At 34.7% G+C, this 24328-nt stretch overlaps 1 protein-coding gene across 1 annotated transcript in view; it reads right to left on the bottom strand.

Moving 5' to 3' along the window:
• The window catches only part of LOC114247168 (uncharacterized), a 28607-nt gene extending 9472 nt beyond the window's left edge, over positions 1–19135 (bottom strand). Inside the window, exons 1-3 of the mRNA XM_089732828.1 lie at positions 18842–19135; positions 7549–7705; positions 2292–2397 (exon numbers count right to left, since the gene is read on the bottom strand). Coding sequence (XP_089588954.1) covers positions 2292–2397; positions 7549–7702 — 260 coding nt within the window. The 5' untranslated portion in view covers positions 7703–7705; positions 18842–19135. The remainder of the gene's footprint in view (positions 1–2291; positions 2398–7548; positions 7706–18841) is intronic.
• Positions 19136–24328: the final 5193 nt, after the last annotated feature.

Here is a 24328-nt window from a genome sequence, read left to right as displayed (position 1 = left end):
GCTTATTTCTGCCGTGAAGCAGTAATGCGTTTCGGTTTGAAGGGTGGGGTAGCCGTTGTAACTATACTGAGATTTTAGAACTTGTATCTCAAGGTGGGTGGCGCGTCTACGTTGTAGATGTCTATGGGCTCCAGTAACCACTTAAAATCAGGTGGGCTGTGAGCTCGTCCAACCATCTACGCAATAAAAAAAAAAAAAAAAAAAAAAATAAATTTTATAATAATAAATTTGAATTAAAAGTAGTGTAAGAAAAAATGATTTTATTTTATTGATTTTATGTTATTTTAGTGTTTTAAAACTATTATTTAATATTTTTATTTTTTAGTAGAATTTTTCAATTTGTTTTTAAATATTGAATTTTCGTTTGTCCTTAATAAGTATACTAAATTTAGAGTTAATCATGTTCAAAGATTCCGTTTCATACTAACATACATACGTCTGAAGCTAATAAAAGCATATTAAAAAGTGTACTATATATTAGCATATTTATCTGTCGATCACTACGATTGATTAGAATATGGCTTCCAAAGAAGCCCATAAGTCATGTTTTTATAACGCATTTGTTTATTTGTGAATGTAGAAAAGTAATCATAGGATGTTTTAAGGTAACCTAATTTATATTCCAGTTTGTTCTGAGCCGTTTCGCAGAGGAGCGTACGTTTGCAATAATGTTTTATTAAATATTCAGTTTTATGTTTCTTTGCAGCGCAGAATTGCTTTCAGCAATTTGGATACAAAATGAGTGAGTTTTTCTTTCGTTTCATTACTCGAAGAGAGCAAAATTTAATTTAAAAAATTTAATGTACATGAATCCAGAAAAAAATAATTAAATAACTAAGATAGTGAGGAATATCAAGCGCTTTAATTAGTGGCTGAGAGTTTCGTTTAAAAAAAAAACTGTAATTTAACAAGAATACTACAAAAAAAGCGTTCTAAAACATAAATGATAGTGACATTGACAAATGGCTGGATTCGCGTCGTCTCCCCATAATGTAACGTTATTATCGGGCTCTCACAAGTAAGTAGGCTTTTGTTTTTACACAAACCATACACGCGAAATCGATCATTACAATCTAACGATACATTCATTATGATTCGGAATAGTAATGCGAGATATCGAAATCATTGTTACGATTCTAGATGTATTTTTTTCTTACAAAAGATAGGATCGTGTTTATAACGATATCTTTTATAGAAGAAATATGATGCGATGTGTTACTAATGTTACTTGTCAATGTAACACAATATTGATATCTGGAAAGTATCTGGTCATTACAACAAGAAATCGTAGTAGGATCCCGCTAAATAATAGTGTTCATAATATTTCTGTCAAAAATTACGACATGAATCATCATTCTCTGTGCACCGTAATTTCAACTTAGTTATCGCTAATAAATTATGAGATGAAAAAACTCAAATAATAACCTTGATTCCAAATAAAAATCGACATAAATATTATTAGGATCCGTTTTTATTAATTGATTGAATTAAATTGAAAATAGAACCAAATGTCACAATTTGGGCGACTGTCTAGTGGAATGAATAAGCTGGTAGAACTGAAGAGAACAGAATGAAAATCAATAAGCTGGTAGAACTGAAGAGAGAATCGAAGAATATAATAGAAGAATTTAATTAACTATTAAATTCAATTTTACTGTTAGAGCATGTCAACTGAATACACCTCTGTGATGTATTTGCTTATGTCCATGTGCTGGATTTGCGCCGATTACATATCTTTTTTTTTTTTTTTTTTTTTTATTGCTTAGATGGTTGGACGAGCTCACAGCCCACCTGATGTTAAGTGGTTACTGGAGCCCATAGACATCTACAACGTAGACGCGCCACCCACCTTGAGATACAAGTTCTAAAGTCTCAGTATAGTTACAACGGCTACCCCACCCTTCAAACCGAAACGCATTACTGCTTCACGGCAGAAATAAGCAGGGCGGTGGTACCTATCCGCGCGGACTCACAAGAGGTCCTACCACCAGTAATTACGCAAATTATAATTTTGCGGGTTTGATTTTTATTACACGATGTTATTCCTTCACCGTGGAAGTCAATCGTGAACATTTGTTGAGTACATATTTCATTAGAAAAATTGGTACCCGCCTGCGGGATTCGAACACCGGTGCATCGCTTCAACGCGAATGCACCGGACGTCTTATCCTTTAGGCCACGACGACTTAAAATATCTAGGCTTTGTTGGTCCGTTCTGAGTGGACAAGGACTATTGATCACCGCCCGTATGTAGATTGTCGAGGTATTGTAAAGGACGTGTCGTTAGTTACCTGGCTAGCTTGGCTCGACGTCGCAGGCAGCAAATAACCGTCAGTGCCAACAGTGGAAATCCAAATATACACGATACTATAGGCACTACGATAGACTCCGGCGTTACTGTGAACAAATAAAATTGTTTTTTTATTAAAATGTATCAACCAGCGCAGGTCATAGAGTTGTTTCTCGGTCACTCTGTAAATTAAACGGTTGTCTGGAAGAGATCGCTTTTAGGGATAAGACCGCGTATTGTACAAATGTATCGTGATTGTTTTTTGAATGTAAGTTGTGTTTTGGTGTGCAATAAAGTGTATTCTCTCCTCTCTCTCTCTCTCTCTCTCTCACGAAAGGAAAATTTAGTAATTTGTAAATAGTAGGTATATCAACGCGTTAATTGTTTTTTTTGAGCGAAAAATAGTTCTTTTAAACTATTTACTCATTTATATTTGACCCGTCAGATCTTATGTAAGTACATAACGTTAAAATAATATATACGAGTACTCGTATAATGCTGATTGTAAAGGATTGTAGTTCCAGAAAACGAAGACAGATGGCACTGCTGGTAATACGCGACAAAATAAAAATGGTTTTTACGCACTGAATAGAAAATTGGAACACAATGAAAATTTAGTGTGACTGTCAATGTCAACGTTTCAATGAACATTTGGTATTTATTAGTGTAAAATCTATTGTTCAAGCGGTATGAGAATCCTTTAACACTCAAAATTGTTGACGACACCTTCAAATCTGGTTGTGGTAAAATTATTTTATTTTAACACATCAAACAACGAAAATTCACGGTATTACATTCTCAATGCTATCGTAAATATAACAAGTAAATTTGTTTACGATGAAATATACATACTACGTAAAAATGATTTGTCAATGGTTCATTTTTTTTACATTCAGAGCACATTAATCTCATTCAAAAAACATTAAGCCGCACATGTACTGGTGGTAGGACCTCTGGTGGGTCCGCACGGGTAGGTACCACCACCCTGCCTATTTCTGCCGTGAAGCAGTAATGCGTTTCGATTTTAAGGGTGGGGCAGCCGTTGTAACTGTACTGAGACCTTAGAACTTATATCTCAAGGCGGGTGGCGCATTTACGTTGTAGATGTCCATGGGCTCCAGTAACCACTTAACACCAGGTGGGCTGTAAGCTCGACCACACATCTAAGCAATAAAAAAAAAACCGTAAAAATGATTTGTCAATGGTTCATTTTTTTTACATTCAGAGCACATTAATCTCATTCACAAAACATTAAACCGCACATGTAGTTCTATTTAATTGAAATTAATGGACAGATTACATATTAAATGAAATGTTCCAAAATGGATTTCAATTGTAGCGTTAGCAATATAGTCAGTATATCAGAATTTAACGAAAATATATGTGGATATTTATTTGTTCGAAACCAGCCACCTGTTTAATAAAACAATAAATTAGTTTTGGTGATCATTTTCATTTTCGTTGATAAATAATATGTTTCGCAATAACAGGCAAACTGTTCACGATCCCATTGTCTTGTATGTACTTTAGTGTACTTTAATATACTTTACTAGCGACCCGCCCTCGCTTCGCTTCGGAAACATTAAAACACACATGAAACCAAAATAAAAAAATAAAAAAATAAATTAAAAAAGTAGCCTATGTTCATCAGGGACAATATCGGCTTCTAATGGAAAAATAATTTTTCAAATCGGTCCAGTAGTTTCGGAGCCTATTCGAAACAAACAAACAAACAAATCTTTCCTCTTTATAATATTAGTATAGATGTACGTTGTAGATGGGCTCCGGTAACCACTTAGCATCAGCTGCGCCGTGAGCTCGTCCACCTATAAAAAAAGTTATTTCTAGCTTTATTTTCTACGTAGTGTTTTACTTGTAGTATGGCAGTAGGTGTTTATTTAAAATAATAAGCAGTATTTATATATAAAAAAAAAGTATTCAAGGATACAGGTCGCATTAACGTTTGTTAAGAAAATAAATGTACCAATTAAATACTGTAAATAGGTACGTTAGTCTTTCTCAAAGACGTTCTAGTAAGACTTACAAAATGAATTGAGACAAACTCGTGTCTCAATTAATAATAATGCCTTCACAAATTAGTTGATACACGTTCGATTCACGTTTACTATCTAAGTACTGTCCTAGTTTCAAAATACTTTTGTTTGTCGTTAGCTCGGGCCTGAGTAGGTCAGACCGTACAATGTCCAACGGAAGAATGAACTTGCTCTAAGCCTTTTCATACTAGAACTGCATTGTGCATCAAATAACTATACACATTAATTAATCTTAACTTTACTCCCAGAGACTAACAAATAACATTTTGAACTGTGACATGAAAAAAAAGAGGAGGGTTTCGTTTCGGCGAGTATGTCTGGTTGTGTGTTTACATTTACTTAAATGTCGTGTTTTTTTTATGTGAAATAGATAGAAGCCGCACGTAAAACAGATTGGTAGTGTGGCGATGCTATGTTAATTGATAGTATATATACATATATAGGGTAGGGTATACAGTGTCGCAAGCGGCTCTGCGATTCTCTTCTCACTGGTTCGGCGTGGGAATTTATCATATATTAGGCAATAATTTAATATACTGCAAACAGTTTCATTTTGCCACATGAATTTCCTGTCGTAAACCATTTTTTATGTATCTTTACCTGTACAAAATAATATCTTGTTTTTCCTACCAAGCTGGTAGCCTTGAGAGGCTATTCCAGCGTAACCTTAACTAGTAGGTGAGCTCACGGGGCTCAAACCTGACGACGTTGCTAACACGAACCCTAGCAAGAGCCGTGCTTCGCAGAATCTACCACCGGATCGGAAACGCGACCCACTGAGAAGGTCCGGCGAGAAACTCAGTGGGCTGTGTCTGAGGGTTAATTTACTCGTCGAGCCCTTCGTCGCAAGCGACGGGTTCGACGAGAATGGTGACCGGTGCTTGAAGTACCTAAAAGCACCGTTAGTGGATCGGGAGGATCCTAGATGAAGTGTTTGGGGCGACGTCGACTGCTTTCCATTCTTTCCGCAGGATCGGGAATGCAAAATAATATCAATGTTTCATATCTGCCAACCTTCCAGCGATGGTTCACAATTGTTTTTTTTAAGCCGGCTTTACACTCGCGGCGCGAACGGCCGCGAAAGCCCGCGACAACTGCGAATCACGAGTGTAGATAATGTTCACGTGTAGGTAATGTTCTCGCTTCGCACTTCGCACCGTTTCCCGATAGGTGTCGGTTTTTTGACCCGCGACAAGTGTTTGTTGTACACGAAAGTGAACGCATCCACACTAGAGATGGTTTGTAACAGGTGAAATTAGAGACCTGTTCCACCTGCTCCTGTTTCAGTGAAATAACAGTTCCAGTAGCCTGTTCCAAAATAACAGCCTGTTCCAATATAACAGCCTGTTGTGTTGCAACAAGTTTAATAATGTTTTACGTAGAATATGTTCCACATAAAGGCATAATCAGACTTAAAAATGGTTTTAGTACATTTTTTTAAATTAAAACAATCCTGCATGCTCCTTGTCAGGCTTAGTACTGACAACACGATTTATTAATATTAATGCTATGTAAAACTAGTTTTGCCAAAATGTGCATGCATGTTAATGTTATTGCTATCTTCTTCTATTACTGTACGTGAAAAGGGAAAAGAGCTTGTTCCAAACTGTTTCGTCTCTGGCTGTTTGCTGTGGAACGGAACGACACAATATATGGAATATTATGGAACAGTTGGAACAGTTGTTTCGGTCTATAGACAACAGTTCCAAGTTTTTTCATAGACGAACCTGTTCCGATAAATACGCCTCATTCCTGGCCCCTGATCCACACTCGCAGTTTCCCGCAGTAGCGTACAAGACATCGTAGGGAGTGGTTATGCGTGCGTAGGTCATTGACCTAAATATGAATACTACGTGGTATAATTCGTCTTATCCACCAACGTTTTCTACTCGATCTGTTTTTTGTGTGCTTCTTAACTTTAACACAAAGGTAATTAATACGCAATGGCATGCAGAGACACAGCAGCAGCAGAAATCACGTCATCGTCCATCATAGTCGTGAACAAAACTTTGAAGCTTGGCGAGTGTCGAGGGACACAGCTCTCGCGCGGATCATGGCGTGAATTCACGGCGCGACGTCACACGCGAGTGTTTTTATTTTTTTTATTTTACTACCTAAGCTGATAGCTTTGAGAGGCTATATCAGTGTCGCCTTAACTAGTAGGTGAGCTTACGGGGCTCAAATCTGATGACGTTGCTAAAACGAACCCTAGCAAGAGCCGTGCTTCGCAGAATCGACCACCGGATCGGAAACGCGACCCACTGAGAAGATCCGGTGAGAAACTCAGTGGGCTGTGTCTGAGGGTTAACGCGAGTGTAGAGCCGGAGTTATATTTATTAATTGCAGACTCGTTGCGTCGCGGGTTTCGTTGTAACTTTTTAAAGTATTATTTGTTACGTTCAATAACCCGTTCATATCATGTGGGGGCAATGGTGTAAACTGTTAACCAACTTGAGACAGAGGTCAAAGTTTCAATTGTCTTGTATGATGACCCACTCTTGAAACTGGAACGCATGACTGCTTCGAGGTTGAAATAGATAGGACGGTGATATCTACTCGTGGGAGTTTACAATACGCAGTACCTCCAGAAAATAATTGTTAATAAAATCTTAAATATAAATATTGACCAAGCGTTAAATGTAGATTTCTATTTAAGTATGATAGTTTTGTGAAAATAGCAGTTCCTAGAAACGTACATAAGTTTCTCTTTCATGATAATGCTTATATCGCAAATGAAGAACGCCTTCAGTGACTAGACAGACAATCCATTTTTCTCCTGTACTTCATTTTGAACTTAGCGTTTTTATGTGCATTCATCTGTACTGTATTCTTAAGTTCAATCGATAACTTTATAACTTAAAGACCAGAAAACATGAACATAAGTTTTTGTAATATCTCAAAAATTCTCATAATTAAGTCGACTTTTTTGTTATCGTAATATTGTTACTTCTTCAAAATGTCAAATCAATACATTTACCGCTATAACTCAACCCTATTGTATCTATAAGAAAAATGGCTTGAAAAATTTGTAGTTTGGTAAATTACTTTTCGAAGCGCATCTTTTTGCGACTAATATTAAAGCATTTCCAAGCATGTTAACATTTTCAAAAAACACTCGTCAAGTATTGCATGACTGTAGCAGATCACCTTATATCACTTCATTATTATTGGATTTTCCTTAATGCCAAATGCCAAAACAATTACCTGTGGGATAAATGATGATAGGCGTAGGTCTCTTGTTACTATTGGCCGCCGTCTTAGCTACTGGCGAGACGTTATTTCCGGTAGTACTCGATGGACTGCTTGTCGTAATCCGTTCTAACAGCCCCAGAGGTCTTGATGTTGTAGAACGCATCATGATCTAAAACAAAAATGATATAATGTCAGCCATCTTGTATTTTTCAGTTTGATTAGCAACTTTTTGTGCAGTCCATATTCCGTCCGCTGGACGTAATTATTTGAATTCAATTAATATCTTAAACTTAGCTGACCCGGCAGACTTCGTAGAGCCTCAATCGATAAATAAAAAACCTAATTTTTTTTATAAAATAGACTTATAAAATAGACTTAAACAAAAGGAATCCGTTCGACGGGGGACACATCAAAGGAAAAACAAAATTGTTATTTTTATTTAATTTCGAGCATTTTCATATTTATCTACCTTTTAAACCTTCTCTGGACTTCTACAAATAATTCAAGACCAAAATTAGCAAAATCGGTCCAGCCGTTCTCGAGTTTCAGCGAGACTAACGAACAGCAATTCATTTTTATATATATGTTACCGGAAATGTATGAAATCAAGGAATTGTATACAAATCCTAGGAAATGTGTACAATTCCGATACTATTTAGGAAATGTATAAAATATTGTTTGAAAAACTATTTAATGTATAGATATCCTAGGAAATGTATAAATTTCCTCGGAATTGTATATAATTCCAATATCGTATTAGGAAATGTATAAAGTAAATGCTTTCTGTAATAAAACACGTTGTTAATAATATTTTTTTGTCATACCGTAAAATAATAATAATATATTCATATTATCTTACTAATTAAAACTTCTAAAATTAACTATCTATTAACTTTTAACGTATCACAAAATCAACTTATATTTATTCTTATAAAATCAAATTTTCATTTGGCAAGTAATCAGTCTGGTAATTAAGTAATTATAAATGTCAAAGTATAAAAGTAAATCTTTATATTATATTACTTTGTCAGTCCATATAGCTATTTATTTTTGCAGGGTAAGCTCGAATGGCATTTGGAAGTACATAGTACTTTATTTTTAAAACACAGACATCTTGATGTAGCACAGTTTTTCTTGCAAAGGCACTTCTTAAATCCCTGGCCGGTTCCAGTGGATTGCAAGTTGGCAACGGACCGTAGTGCAAGACTCGTCCCGCTGTCCCCGCGTACCCACCAATATCTTAAATGTTTTACATTTCCGATTGCTATTTAGGAAATGTATAGATTTCCTAGGAAATGTGTAATGTGTAAGTATAATATAATTTATTTCACACATTTCCGTGCGATTTTAGGAATTACATACATTTCCTAGGAATTGTATACAATGACGGATTACATACATTTCCGGTAACATATATACTAGCGACCCGCCCTCGCTTCGCTTCGGAAACATTAAAACACACATGAAACCAAAAAAATAAAATAATTAAAAAAAAAAAAAAAGTAGCCTATGTTCATCAGGGACAATGTCGGCTTCTAATGGAAAAATAATTTTTCTAATCGGTCCAGTAGTTTCGGAGCCTATTCGAAACAAACAAACAAATCTTTCCTCTTTATAATATTATTACTAGCGACCCGCCCTCGCTTCGCTTCGGAAACATTAAAACACACATGAAACCAAAAAAAAATAATTAAAAAAGTAGCCTATGTTCATCAGGGACAATGTCGGCTTCTAATGGAAAAATAATTTTTCAAATCGGTCCAGTAGTTTCGGAGCCTATTCGAAACAAACAAACAAACAAATCTTTCCTCTTTATAATATTAGTATAGATAGTATAGATAGATAATATAATTAAACCAAGGATTCAGAATACAGTTAACAGCCTTTGTCGGACTTTAGTCTTAGGTTTCCTCGAGTGGATATTAACTACATACATACATTGTTACAGACATTACGTTGTTCTTATTTTACCTAGCCCTAATTTTCCCGGTACAAATGTACCATGTGGATCGTTCAATCGCCTGGGCATTTACGAAAATTATTAGCATTTTTATAAACAACTTTCATCTTTGAAATTGCCACAGTTTCTTTTTTAAACCAAGGATTTAAATTTAAATGCAAGAAAATAGTATTGAAAGTTGGTATCTAACATTATGTAGCATCGTACAGGACATCATCATCATCATCATCATCATCAGCAGCCTGCGGCAGTCTACTGCTGGACGTAGAGCACAGTACAGCATAAAAGCCTGTATTCTTGTATGCCCAGGGTTCGGAACGGTGACACGCAAATAGGCTGAACGATCTGATTCAGGCTTCAGGAGAGATATTTGATTATTTAGCCTGTAAAGCGGTAGTATTCAATATATTCAATACACATGTCTAATTCTTCGTGTAACAGCTGCTATAAATCATTGCCTCTTTGCGGGAATGCTTTACGTAGAACTGTAGTTTCAGACCCGAAGTAGTTATTACAGTCCTTTCTAATGGCATAAGACTTAAGAGGCTGCAGATTTATCCACACAAATTCTTAAACGACACGTACTACGTCACTGTAGTAAATAACGTAAAATATCGAACGTAAAGGACAAATACATAGCTAAAATCATTTAGTGTAATGACTTTGCAGAAAGTTTTGGACGAGAACTCACCGATTTTAATAGCGAAAATGTTTACTTGAGGCTTGACAGTTTAAAGTTCGGGACCTTGTATCGATCGAACCTCGGAGGTATTTCTCATTAAGCTAATGTTTAAACGCGTTTCAATGCTTTTAAATTTGCATGGTGTGCTGCACTTTTAATGGCTTCCGAGGTATTAATGTGTAATGACTAGCGTAGTTAAAGGTTAGTTGGTCGTGCTTAATTATTTTCGAGTTCAACAGCATTCGAAAAATAAAATCTACAGCTCTGGTTTTGTTTGTTTTGTTATTTCAGACAGTCATTCAGTAAGTAGAATATATAGAATATTTTTTATCAAATAAAATTTACAAAAAAGGTACTTCCTTTTAAATATTAATTATAGTCAACACAGCTTCGTTTTTTTTTTTAATTAAAAAATGATTATATACTGAATGGTGAGTTTGTACCCAGATTTGTATCTATTCGTAATGAGATTTATTCCAGCGAACAATTATTCGAGGAAAATGAAAATGAGACACATGAGTCATGAGGTATTAAATTATAAGAAAATTTATTGTAATTTTTGTTGTAAGTACATATACGCAAAAAAATACACTTAAAGATAGGATGTAATTTGCGTCATTCGATGATAGTAACACAATTGCTTGAATGTTCATTGATTTAGTATTTAGTATTTAATTTTTATTTCAATTTTATAATGTTTATTGGCACATTCTATTTAAGCAAGTGTTTAATAAATTCGCAAAGAGTCATTAATACGTAAAAGTCCATCAGATTTAATCTTTCTCTACTGATGTTAGATAATAATTAATGAACACAGCCGTCGGGTGCGGATAATTTAGTTTCTCGTAAACATTTACGACACAGATTAAAACTGTCTGTATTATATGAATTGTTATAAACATGAATAAAATACTGTTTAATTTAGTCTATGGCTCATCAAAAACAATGAAAATAAATCAGTGTTTCACAGTTTTCATGTCCAAAAGCAATGTTGAAATAAAATAAATGTGTGAGTAATGAAATATCCTTACAGTTCCGATTTAGATTTTGATACAATTTTAGTAGTTTTATTCAATAAAAACAGTGAAAATGTGGAGTGTTTACGAGTTTCTAGGTCGAAATGCGAGTTTATTTCAACCCCGTCTCAAATCTGTTCATACGTTGCTTAATACTAGTGAAGGGTATTCGACATCACTGCATAATATATATTGAACCTTGAGCTCTGAGAAAATACTTATCTCTTATAAGAAAAGGTTTGTTGTTCAAAGAAGGTTTATCTCCTGACTCGTAGTATATATAGATTACAGTGCCGTTTATATTATACATAAGTAAGTTATATACATTTGCTAAATTAGAGTTTTTTTTAACATCTACAATAGATGTTTGTTGTAAATTTATTTACTCAATTATTGTATTTTACGTAGCTTTCTTCACAGCGGGAGACATATTTTATGAGATTGCTTTGGTGTGGTAACGCCTTACTCACCATCATTGTGTGAGGAACTAGCAATGCGAAAATTGCTTCCTTCCCTATTCAAATATAAGCGGTCGTTCTTATTCCTCACGTGAACTTTTTATCTCATCGAATAACTATGGTCCAATTGTGCATATAAGAATATTTATACAGTTATGCGGTCTCCACTCAAGAACGCGTTTACCCCAACGGTTATTGGTTGTCCGGCTAATATGGCCAGCCCATTGCCACTTCGGCTTACTAATTCGCTGTGCTATGTCTATAACTTGGGTTCTGTGTCGGATCACTTCGTTCCGGATTCGATCTTTGGATCTCGAGACTGCGAACTGGAAAACGCAGTGCAGGACGCCCTCAGGCTTGGTGGAGTGATGATCTGTGCAGGACGGATGGTAGGAACTGGATGAGAGAAGCCGAGGATCGTGCTCAGTGGCGAACAATTGGAGAGGCCTATGTCCAGCGGTAGACTGCTATAGGCTGATGATGATACAGTTATGCGCATAATAATAGAGGTTTTTTTTTTATTGCCTTTGTAGGCAGACGGGCATACGGCCCACCTGATGGTGAGTGGTTACCGTCGCCCATGGACTTCAGCAATGCCAGGGGCAGAGCCAAGCCGCTGCCTACCGAATAGAGGTTAACGTTCTGTAAGTACAATTATTTTCTACAAGCTCTGTTCATAAGATTTAATTCGATAAAAAGAATCCGACGAAGAGAGATTTAGCCACCATTTTTGTCCGTTGCTTGTAATCCTTTATTTGTTGTACTGTGTTAATTTCTCTTTAATCTCGAAATGGATTTTTCTTTAGACTCGAGACAGCTTTCGGTTTCTGATAAAGGTTTTTTTTAAAATAGAAATGAGGTGCGATTTTTTTGTCATAAAATAGTTTGTAGATTTACTAATAATTTTTATGTGTATCAAAAGCATTTAGTTTGAGCGAACATAGAATGTAATGGTGGTTTATAAAATAATGGTAATTTGGTTGTCTCGTTGATTGAAATTCCAGATAATAATGACAGTAATTACAATTAACGTTTTGAACGTTAAGACTGAGTTTCATTCTAGTGCCAGTTATGCTAAACCGAGATTCAAAAGTACATCAAGTTCAAATTTCAATTAAAGTTTAGGTATTACATGAAATTTAAATAAATATAGTTCAATAGAATTTTCCTAAGACTCTGTTTAAAATCAGTGATGGTTAAATTTCATGTCAAGTCATGTGTGCGGATAGAGGGATTTTAAATTTCTTTGATAGCTCATGAATAATTGCCACGGATGTTAACAGATATGACTGGCGTTAGGGCGCACTCGCGCCTTATTTGCCAATTTAGTTATTTAATTTGAAGAAGCCGTGCAGGAAATTCGGCCCCGATTGATGATGATCATTGTTAAGTTAAAGTTTAACTTTGACAGTCAATTGGGTCAACTGTAGCAATGTGTTAGAACATTTAAGAAAGCACTTCTATACTAATATTATAAAGAGGAAAGATTTGTTTGTTTGTTTGTTTCGAATAGGCTCCGAAACTACTGGACCGATTTGAAAAATTCTTTTTCCATTAGAAGCCGACATTGTCCCTGATGAACATAGGCTACTTTTTTTAAATTTTTTTTTATTTTTTTTTTTGGTTTCATGTGTGTTTTAATGTTTCCGAAGCGAAGCGAGGGCGGGTCGCTAGTCTTTAAATAAAATCAATATGATGAAAACAAGAACCTTTTTTTCGATTTGGCGTTCGAAGCTCGTAAACTGCTTTCAGACTACGCTATATTATAGTGCCATATAGTATAGCAGTGTATACTTAGTCAATAGTATATAGTACAGTACAGTGTTAACGTGTCCATTACTGTCCATAACAATGTATGGTGCACGATGTTGTTGTGCTATGAGCTATATACTATGTGCTATTATAGCGTAGTCTGAAAGCAGTTTTATGAGGTTGATGCATTTAGGGGGCGAGCCTGATTTGTGGGACTCGGTGACCGATGATGTTAAAGGCCAGGGCTGATGGAATAAGTAAAAAAAACTCTCCTAATATGGCACTTAAGTAAATTGACAATAATGTTTCCTGCAAAAATTCATGAACGGTCAATACAATATTTTGAGTGTTTATTTTTATTTAATTCGTAGTAAAGCGAACCGCAGAAATGAAAAGCCATTCATAAAATTTTTGTTTGTGAGAAATCTTTATTTTACTGGAAACGACGTACATATTTTTGTTTCGAGAGCGTGTTTCCTGCGCATAACGCGAAACGGCAATTCGGCTTTAGTGTTGTTTGACCTAATTTTCAAACAAATTGAATAATTTAACACTGAAGTTATTGCATGTCCAACAAAATATACACAGGTGCTCGAAAACGTTTTGTAATAAGCCGATTTCATATGTAAATTGTATGTGTTGAACAGCATACTACGTTTTGTGAGCTACCTTTCCGCCATATCTGTTTGAATGGAATTCTGTAATTGAGCTTCAAATAATTTTCTGACGAGCTAGAGATTGAAAAAGAGAGACAGAGAATAAGGGTGAGATAATGTGATAAATGACAAAGAAAAAAAAAAACATGCAGAAAGAAGAAAAGGAAGTACTTTTTTTTGACAAATAGTTCATTTAAAAATATTTTTATGCGCTGAGGTTCAGGATACATAAAAGTTCCATTAAAGTACAACTTAACACTGTATTAACACTTAAAATACTTAATGACCACTTTAAAATTCTCAATTCACTTCTTCCGCTTCGCTTCAGATGATCCGTTCGCTGTTTTGCTTCGAGTAGATCCGATTACTGACTGACTTCGTGCCATATCTGTAACGCTTTTATAGTCAATACGACATCCCTAGATTTATCGAGAACATTCTGGGCAAGTCGGGTAGCTTCGATGTATGTTTCCGCTATCTGACAATAGAGGGCGTTGTACTTCTCGAGCGTTCTAGACGTCACTAGTTCGTTTAATATTCGTTTCGGCTATTCAACGATAGATGGCGTTACTCTTACCGGCATAACAATATCCGACTTACTTATTTGAATCTAAATTAAAATACGGTATAATTGTTAGTTCGCAAGAATTTTTCGTATAAATAATGGACCAATGAATGCTTACTTTTCTTGTAAATATGTTTTGCATCTGAATCTTCATAAAATGCCGTGTTGTAAGTAGGAGAAAACCATACAAAAATAGTAAATGGTAAATTATTACTTGGGATAAGTCACAGTTGGGTTTCACTTGTGTTAAATTTATGGAATATGTACATGACACGAATAGTTTATTGCTAATTTTTTATTATTATAACTTTTAAGACTTTTCTCATAATCCCATCAGTTATCTTTAAACCAATGTATAAGAGGTTAAGCCCCCAGAACGAGATACCAAGAAAAGTGACGTGTCCAGAATACCTGCTTTTTATAGTAGACCTTCAATCCATGTGGATGGTGGATAAATAAATCTTATTGGTATAAAATGTAGCTGTAGCTGTACTTACGTATCGTGTAACTTGAACAAACCTTATTTTTAAAAGTATACAGGTAATAAATGTTAAGCGTAATCCAAACATTAAATTTTCAAGCACACTCTGTACCGTTTGTTTTGAGCGTGTCGAAAGCTTAAATGTAAACAATTCTGAAGGCGGCAAGAAATGTTACAATCACGTTATAGGAGCCGACTTTTCCGTTAATGGAGTGTCACGAAAATGTTTTTATAGAGTATGACTTATTTTAAAAAAAAAACCCGTAAATTTCTAAATAAAACTTCCACACCTTTGATGGTTGGTGAAAATTGGTTTATTTGGGATGACGACATCATGGCTTACTGTGTGTTAAGTAGTGCGTCTAGTTTCGCTTAACGAAGCTTGTTGCTGATAACTTTATTTCTGTAATCTGACGAAGCATGTTGCGGATAATAACATGTGCTTTTAGGTTAGGAATATTGTGTTCTTTTTTTTTATAATAAATAAATTAATTATAATTCGCTTAATTGTAACTTAAAATACTAAGGACTAGTACAGTTAATTAAAAGTAATTTTACGGTTTAATCTCGCGATTTTTATTGTCTTTTTATTATTACCAACCTTTCGAATGCCTTACAGTTTTTCGTGAGCACGGATGCCTGAGCTTTTGTTCTTCGACATTTGAATATTGGACTATCAACAGTTTATTTTTTTTATATGAAAATAGCTATCTACTTTTACGTTTTGACATTAAGCCGTAAAGTACTTAGCGCTCTAGTGAAGGGCAAAATCGATCCGGTATCTATTATTTATGAGTTCTTTGCCGAAAGCCAGCCGGCAGGCATGAACTGGGACCGTAGTCGGGCAGCAGTGGACCAGAGAAACATATTATATTGATATGAGAAAAATGAGTAAATACAGGAATTTTATTACGTTAGGCTTGGTAATAATGTCGGTGGGGGCGTTCACGACGTGGTTTCTATGGGTTGTGATAAAAAAATGTAGTATCCATGATCGTTTATAGATAGTTATTTGAGGCAGGCGTGAATTAGTGATATAATAATATTATATAATATTAGTTATATAATATTAATCCTTTGAGGTCCAGAGTCCACACGTATTGGACATATAGTTTAGTCTTACATTAGTCTTAAGACCGCAAAGGGTTGATTCCACTTATTCATTCTCTGACTAATAGCGCAAGCATAGGTGTTTGATTGCATTAACGTTTGAACTGGTATTTGTGAGCCCGCATGCGTATACGGATACTATCCTGCCCATTTCTGCCGCAAAACAGTCATGTGTTCCCGTTTTTAAAATCATGTCCCAATGTGAATATCTGGCAATCATGTCTTAGACTCCAGTGTCCGCTCGGTACAAACTAGACCGTGGGCTTATTTACTCAACTGCCGCAATAAAAATACTTAGTTACGAATGTGATAACAGTATAAAATAACGTAGGTAATTTTGGTTCTTTTCATCGAAGGGTCAAAAGGGTGTGGAACTACGGGATTTGATTTATTCCGTTCAATCAATGTGCTCTCTGAAAATACAGCTTTTAACGATAGGGTTCAGAACTTTATTGCTGTGTAACATTTATTTTACTGTTAAGTTATTATATGTTTTCATGACACGAAATATTTTTCTCCCGGTCAATTTCGATCGTTTGTATATAAATAATATAGTTACAATAAAAAATACAACATAAAGTGCTTAGAAATGATCGCTACATATTACCAACCATTTTTTAGAAAGAAAGCAAATCTGAATTAATTTTATATTGTTGAAAATCACGTCATGTTCTACGCAAAGAATGTTCAAACAACAGTAGCGATGTCACAGTAATCTTAGAATAATAGTATAGGTAGATTATCGCTACAAGTGAGCACAGACTGTGGAAGGTTTGTACGTATTTATAGTCTAGAGTTATTACGGTGTCTGGAGCCTCCAATGTTGCTATTTTAAGACTCGCCTAGCTGAGTGCTGTAAGGCTATTGCCAAAATTCCTATTTATTACTACTAGTCGATATCATTTGACCTAAATTTATAATGAGGTCAGAAGATCTTACATGATCAAAAGTTTGTCCGGTTTTTAATCAGAAGATATGTACAGGTACTTGACCTCGGCCATGGACCCTAATATTTATTTTGGGTAGGCATTTTGTATATTTGTTTTTTTATTTATTTCATGTTCATTTCTGTATTTTAATTATTTACTTACGTAATCGTTATTTTAATACTAATATACTTTTAAGGGATCTACTAACATAATGATAAGTCCGGGTAACTTTAATAAATAGATAATGAAAATAATAATTGGTAGTACGTAGTTTGCGCATCCAGTTTAGCAGTACCACTGTCCCACGTTTCTCTGTTCGCAATTATAGTTGAAGAGTCCGATAGTTCTTGTTCCAATAAAACGAAGACAAAAGTAGTAGTGTGAAGAATAATGTACCGTATCCCACATACACAGTTGTCCATGTAAACAATTAACTGGAGCAGCTTGTACTTCCAGTGAAAGTTGTTTCTTATTTGCTTAAATATAGGGAGGATAATAACTATTGAGTAAAACCTTAAAATAGTGTATATGTAGATATGTCCATTATAATAGCATTAAGATCCGTAAGTTTGAGTTACGTCGTGGGTTTATTCAATCTTACAATTGCAGATATGCAGAACCCAAACATAATAAAAACTTGTTCAAGAAACACGGCTCGTTAGAAGAAATATTGTAACATTAACACATGTTCCTCGCTAAGAAACCTTTTATTGGGTGAGAATAAAGTGAACTTGAATCATATAGCCTTTTTGTGGTCGTCGCGGCCTAAAGGATAAGACGTCCAGTGCATTCGTATCTTGCGATGCCCCGGTGTTCGAATCCCGCAGGCGGGTACCAATTTTTCTAATGAAATTCGTTCTTAGCAAACGTTCACGATTGACTTCCATGGTGAAGGAATAACATCGTGTAATAAAAATCAAACCCGCAAAATTATAATTTGAGTAATTACTGGTGGTAGGACCTCTTGTGAGTCCGCACGTGTAGGTACGTACCACCACCCTGCCTATTTCTGCCGTGACGCAGTAATGCGTTTCGGTTTGAAGGGTGAAGCAGCCGTTGTAACTGTATTTGAGACCATAGAACTCATATCTTAAAGTTGGTGGCGGCATTTACGTTGTAGATATCTACGGGCTCCATTAACCACTTAACACCAGGTGGGCTGTGAGCTCGTCCACCCATCCATGCATAAAAAATAAATAAAAATTCATGGTAAAGTCAAATTTGATATTAACTATATCGTTCTGTTTTATTGAACTACAGATAAGCAAGTTTAATTTCTTAAGCAACGTGTAATTGTTAGACATACGTCTCAATATGTATAATTTAAATGCTTCGCGAGCTCTTCCGTAAAATGACAGCTGTAATCAGCTATGTATGTTTTATTACATTAAAGAACGTGGGATGACAAAGAGCTACGTGCACTTCCTATACTAAACTAGTAATTTGATTTTACATACCCATAAAACTAGTACCATTAAATATCACAGTACAAACTACATGATTTGATATCTAAAAGATCACTTACAGCCTAACTAAATCTTTCTCTTTCGCTTTAATATTATAATTAACTCATATAATTTAGTGTAAATTAAGAAACATTTCGTTCAAAATGTTCGTTTAATAATATGCAATTAGGTATAATAAGTCTGCGAAATTTTTAAGTCAATAAATTTATTTATTATGTATGAGAGCTTACCGAATGCAGATTTTCTCGGATCTATACGTTAATTCGTTTAAAAATCAATTGACATTTTTATTATACGAATAGACACTTTAAGAATTCTTATAGTAATTCATTGACGTAGCTATTTTGCGGTGACGCGTCGGGGTCAGAGAGTTCAGGACCGAGGCGGGCACGCGGCTGCCTACCGCCTGTACACTGAATTCTGGAAGCTGGAACTCGTCTGAAACACTGTGAAGTCGGCGGGAACGCTGCAGTTTCGTACGCCGACCTATTTCGGACGATACGATACGGGGATTCAACAAACTCACCGCTTCGATTATTGCATTCGCTATTCGCTTCGAACGCCGTCAATTGTCAATCGGATCCGTGATCTTTGTGTAGGTATGTGCTCATGAATATATTTGCCTCAGATTGAACTTGTATATTTTTACTTTCGACGCACATTGAAAAGCCAGGGGTTGTTTACGAGTTTTAATGACGCAGACCTAGGATCTCAGAATATTATTTGATGATTTTGATTTTTAAATCGAAATTTATTGAAGAAAAAATATATACAGCGATTTGTGCTATGAACTCCTTTTATTCACGTTCAGAAATCTGTTTGTTTAATGATTGGAGTTTAAAATGAGTTTTAGCTATAACTAAAATTACTTATGTGTATTTTTGTGAAGTCCGTTCAATATCCCACATCTAAGTTTGCGTCCTCGAAATACATAAGAGACATTTGAATTTAATATCGTTCACATTTGGTGACCGCATAAATCCTTTAAAGCCCGACCCATAAATCCTTAAGTATAACCCTTCCGGTGCAAGAAGTCGCAAAATTTGACTGGTAAAATGTGTCCAGAATACTCCAAGCCAACAACGCGTGAGCAGATAAATCTTTTGAGTTTTATCTGAAATACTTTATATTATAGTTCGGTTAATTTTAGTTCCAAATTGTATGTATTTAGTTTTTTTTTTTTTAAATTATCTGTTACTTAAATACACGCTGCTTGTCATTGTTCAAAACAGGAAACGCACTTCAAGTGATTCTTTGATTAAACAAAAATATATTGGTTCACGTCGCGAACCCGTCATCGCTCGCATGAGACACGCGTAATGCAATTAGGCCACAAGCTTGGTTAACAACACAAAGCAATTAATAGATTTAAATTTTGTTTTTGAAATCTCAACTTTATTTCAGTAAAATGAAAGCGCGCTTACTGGCCTTTTTAGAACTTTGCAAGAGGTCGGGCTAAATTTCCGGACGGAATCAGGAGTTTTGTTAAAGGGATTCTGTATTTATTCTTGTTTCGTATGCGTTTCCGGCCGTATCGTTTTTAAGTATATATTTATTGTTATCATTGTATTATATACTAGTATATATTTTTATAAATTATATTCTTGAACTTATTCGCGTGCCATCTGTCGTATTTTTATGGTACTATGACAGAATACTTTGCTGGAGTGATAGCGATAACCAACTTTAATACCAACCACACAAACCAATTTTAAGCGGAATTACAAACGAACATTGAACTCGATTTAGGTTATACAGAACAAAGATTATTTCAAAAACTTCGTTTTTTCAATTCACAAGACAACTGTTACGACTGCTGTGTATTTGAGTTTAATTTAAAGTTTTAACGCAATCGTTAGGGAATGTAAATTTCCGCAGTTTTTTTCGTGAGATGCGAGGTTGATTTGCTTTTAAATAGTTTCCAGCGCGGGCCATTAGATAAGCTCAATTTTTTGCCTCGCGATATCGGAAAAAATTATCCCTATTTCGTAGCCTCCTCATGATGATCTTGTAATGTATTCTAGACGTTTATACTCTAGATTTTTTCTATATGTGTTAAAATAATTATTGTGTCCACTATTTATACACATTTTGGTTAGAGTTTTACATTTACTAGTCAAAATCAAAATTACATTATAATCATTGGCACAACAAGATTTAGAATGTTATGTATTACATTTTCTGTTTTGCTATATTATTCAAATTCTGATGAAAACAAAAACAACAACGGGCAACAAGAAAACGATACGGCTTTGGCATTTGCTTATTTAAATAAAATAAAAAATACACGTTATTATCTTCGATTTTCATGAGTAGTATATGTAATTAAAACTACTTTTATATATACGTCCACGGTGACGAAAAAACTGTAAATATATTGGAAACATTCGAAATAATAAGTGATAGTAAAAATACGAGATGAAAACCGTAACAATAGCTTAAAGTAATTTTACATGTAATAATATACTATAATCTACGTGTAATATAAAATTACATGTTATATGATGTAGATATGCGTGAATCCATTTTATTTCATAAGGTAATATTAGGTAGGTATCACTGGGTATTAACCAAAATCTGTTATTACGTTAATAAAGGGATGGTTGCGTCACCGTCTCCTTCGGAATAGCCCACGAAGCTGCCTTAGCGGAATTAAATTATCTTTCATCGTCTGACATAATATTAAATTAAAAATAATTTATTCAATTTACCTCGAATTCGCTAGCGCCGTTCACAATAATTTATTTTAATAGTGCATTTTTCTCGCCTGTTTCTGTTCAAGTCGTGAAATTTCATGAATCTATAGGCATAGTCGGAGACGGTAGATTGGTTATGCTACCGGTAGAGCCGGTTTTTGTTGGCTGACGGTCACCTGATGATTGGATATTATCGTTCATGAGCGTAAGCAATGAAAGGGACAAATTCAAGTCGCTACCTAAAATTGGTGATGTCCGTGAGAAAACAAAGAAAATATTTGTAATGCTATTTAATCTAAAACGGGTTTAACTTTGAGTTTTAATTCATCTTTATACATGAAAACAATCAAACCTTCTAAGCGTTTGGAGGAAAATGTTCTTTTTAAATACAATCGATTAACCGCCCTTACACCACAAGGGCCCTTTTTGTGTCTGTCATAAATTTATGTAATGCCCGCCGTCAGGTTCATCTACTGAACAAAAAAATCGTGTGTCAAGTGTGGAGGCCGCCAGCCGCAATAATCACAAGAAAAATCATTACGACGGAGATAAGGGGAGGGAGGAGATTCGGAAAGATGGTGAGTGTGTCACGGTCGTGAGCTCGTCCCAATAATGACAAATTGCACATGAGACACGAGCCAACTTGAGACTTGAGGTTGAAGACTCAAATAGTACAATAATTGTAGCCAGACTACAAATCAGACAATAGATATTTTATAATCTTTACGTATCTGCAATTTAGTAGTAAACAGCGGCTTGGCTCTGCCCCTGGCATTGCTGAAGTCCATGGGCGACGGTAACCACTCACCATCAGATCGGCCGTATGCTCGTCTGTCTACAAGGGCAATAAAAAAAATAAAAATTGATATTTATATCTGAGTTTCGTATATCCGAATATTATTATTCCTTTATTGTGGAAATCGCACCTAAGCACGTCGTGTTAGTTATTTCTATCATTTTAATCAGATAAGCGATAAGCGAACGTAAAATCACATAATAAAAAAAACATCTCAAATATTTCGTACGCTCGTCTGCCTAAAATATACGAGTAACATATATGTATATATTTCAATTGATAGTTTGTTTCGGAATCTACTTAAATGTTACATTATTACTTTTTTTTTTAAATATAGTCCCCTGCCGTATTTTCTACTTAAAACTGGTAGTTACCTTATGCGGCTACCTCACAAGTACTTTGTCTTGTTTTATTCTACTAAATAATAAACATTGAAATGTTTAAATGTGTCAAAATAACAGCTTATTACGAAATGAATGTGAAATTAATTAAGACAAAAAAAAAAACAATTAAAAAATTTGTCTGTTCGTTTCGACTAATCTGCATCAATTTGAACGGGATTTTCACTGTCATATAGCTGGATGCTATAGGGATTAATTTACTACATTAATTTTCAAAAATAATTATGGTGCCGCGAAAAAAGATAAACTTGAAATAAACCTTGAAAATTTGAAAAATAAATATTTGTAGTTTTTTTACTTGGTATTCTGTGTGTGCGAGCGTCATTTCGTCTTCTCGCATTAAAACTGTATAATATCAAAACTTACTAATTTTACAGGAGAGTGTTTTAAAGGTTTAACATGTGATATTTTTAATATTAATCATCTTTGCAACATTTATTTTTTAACAGTTACATTGACGTTGATTGACGTTGACGTTGAGTTGATGTTCGTTTCCTCATATTTATGTAAAAGTTATTAATAATTATTAAGATACATGGTTTTTTTTTATTTTGGATATTGTCGTTGTTCTTGCGTGAAATTTTTTTCAAGTACTTAATAGCTATTCCTATGCAAATGGTATGCCAAAAAGCGTCTGCAATTTAAACTTCATTAATACCTTATTTATGCTCTCTCTCTGTCTCTCTAAATAAGTTTTTAAATTAAGAATTTTACTGTTCTCATTTTCGTTGAGCTTAAGTTGGAATCATCAAGAAATAATTAAAGTTTTTAATCGTTTTGAATTGAAGCATTTTTTAGTGCTATATACACATCTACTTATACTGTACTTACTTGTTATACGTATTTATTTAGGCTGTGTGTGTGTACTGATTTAAAAACAGTCTGTTATCATTAACAAACTACATTACTGGAATTGAGCACGCCTAATATTTGTAATGCATTTTTTGAGGAATGTTGATTTAAAAAAAATTTAATATCATGAGTGCAGATTTTACTTTATCATTTATATATTAATGCGTGAAGGAAAAACTTTGTATCCCTTTTTACGAAAATTGCGCGGACGGAGGAGTATGAAATTTCCCACACTTATAGAGAATATAGAGAAGGAGTGCAGAATGTTAATTTTTTTTTTAAATTATGGGTAAAAAATACATTAAATCAATAAAAAAAAACATTACACACACTACCATGTATTTGACGCACACACGCATGCATACTATTTATTTATTGTCAAACTTTTGTTCTTGACGTCTGTGGTCAAATTGAGAATAGATTAAATATTGTTATTCTTTATTAATATTTTTCTATAGTGTAGTCTTGGCGAAATTGTGATTATAGAAGTTTAATAGCCTTTGAAAATAGAATCATAATAGTGTGCAAACTTACAATTTCAGTTAATTATAGTCGAATTTCGACTACTGCGGGACCACTAGTTTAATATTATTTGATAGTAGATTCAAAGTCCGAACAACTGTAACAATCTGTTTACGGAACAGTGTCGAAAAGCAAAGATTGCAACTACCTAGACAAAACTGATTTCTTTCAAACGTAATAAAGGGTAAAGTTAGGTGTGTAAGATTTATTTTCGATAGTTGGGCTCGGTGTAATGTGGGACTAGGGGATTTATTGGGTTCGGTCGTGTCGGTGCTGCGGTGCGGATGATTGGCACCCTCGGTTTCCTGAGACCGACGTTATTGTTTCACATCATTGGCTTTTTGGAGATTATTATTTGAGCATTTAGTCCATAATCAACATTGTGGTATGGTATGCGTAAAAATTAATATTTGTAGTTTTTTTACTTGGTATTCTGTGTGTGGGAGCGTC

This window comes from Bombyx mandarina, chromosome 15, assembly GCF_030267445.1.
Source record: "Bombyx mandarina strain Sakado chromosome 15, ASM3026744v2".
Classification (NCBI taxonomy): Eukaryota; Metazoa; Arthropoda; class Insecta; order Lepidoptera; family Bombycidae; genus Bombyx; species Bombyx mandarina.
Note: the sequence above shows the minus strand (reverse complement) of the source record. Positions and strands in the feature narration are given on the sequence as shown.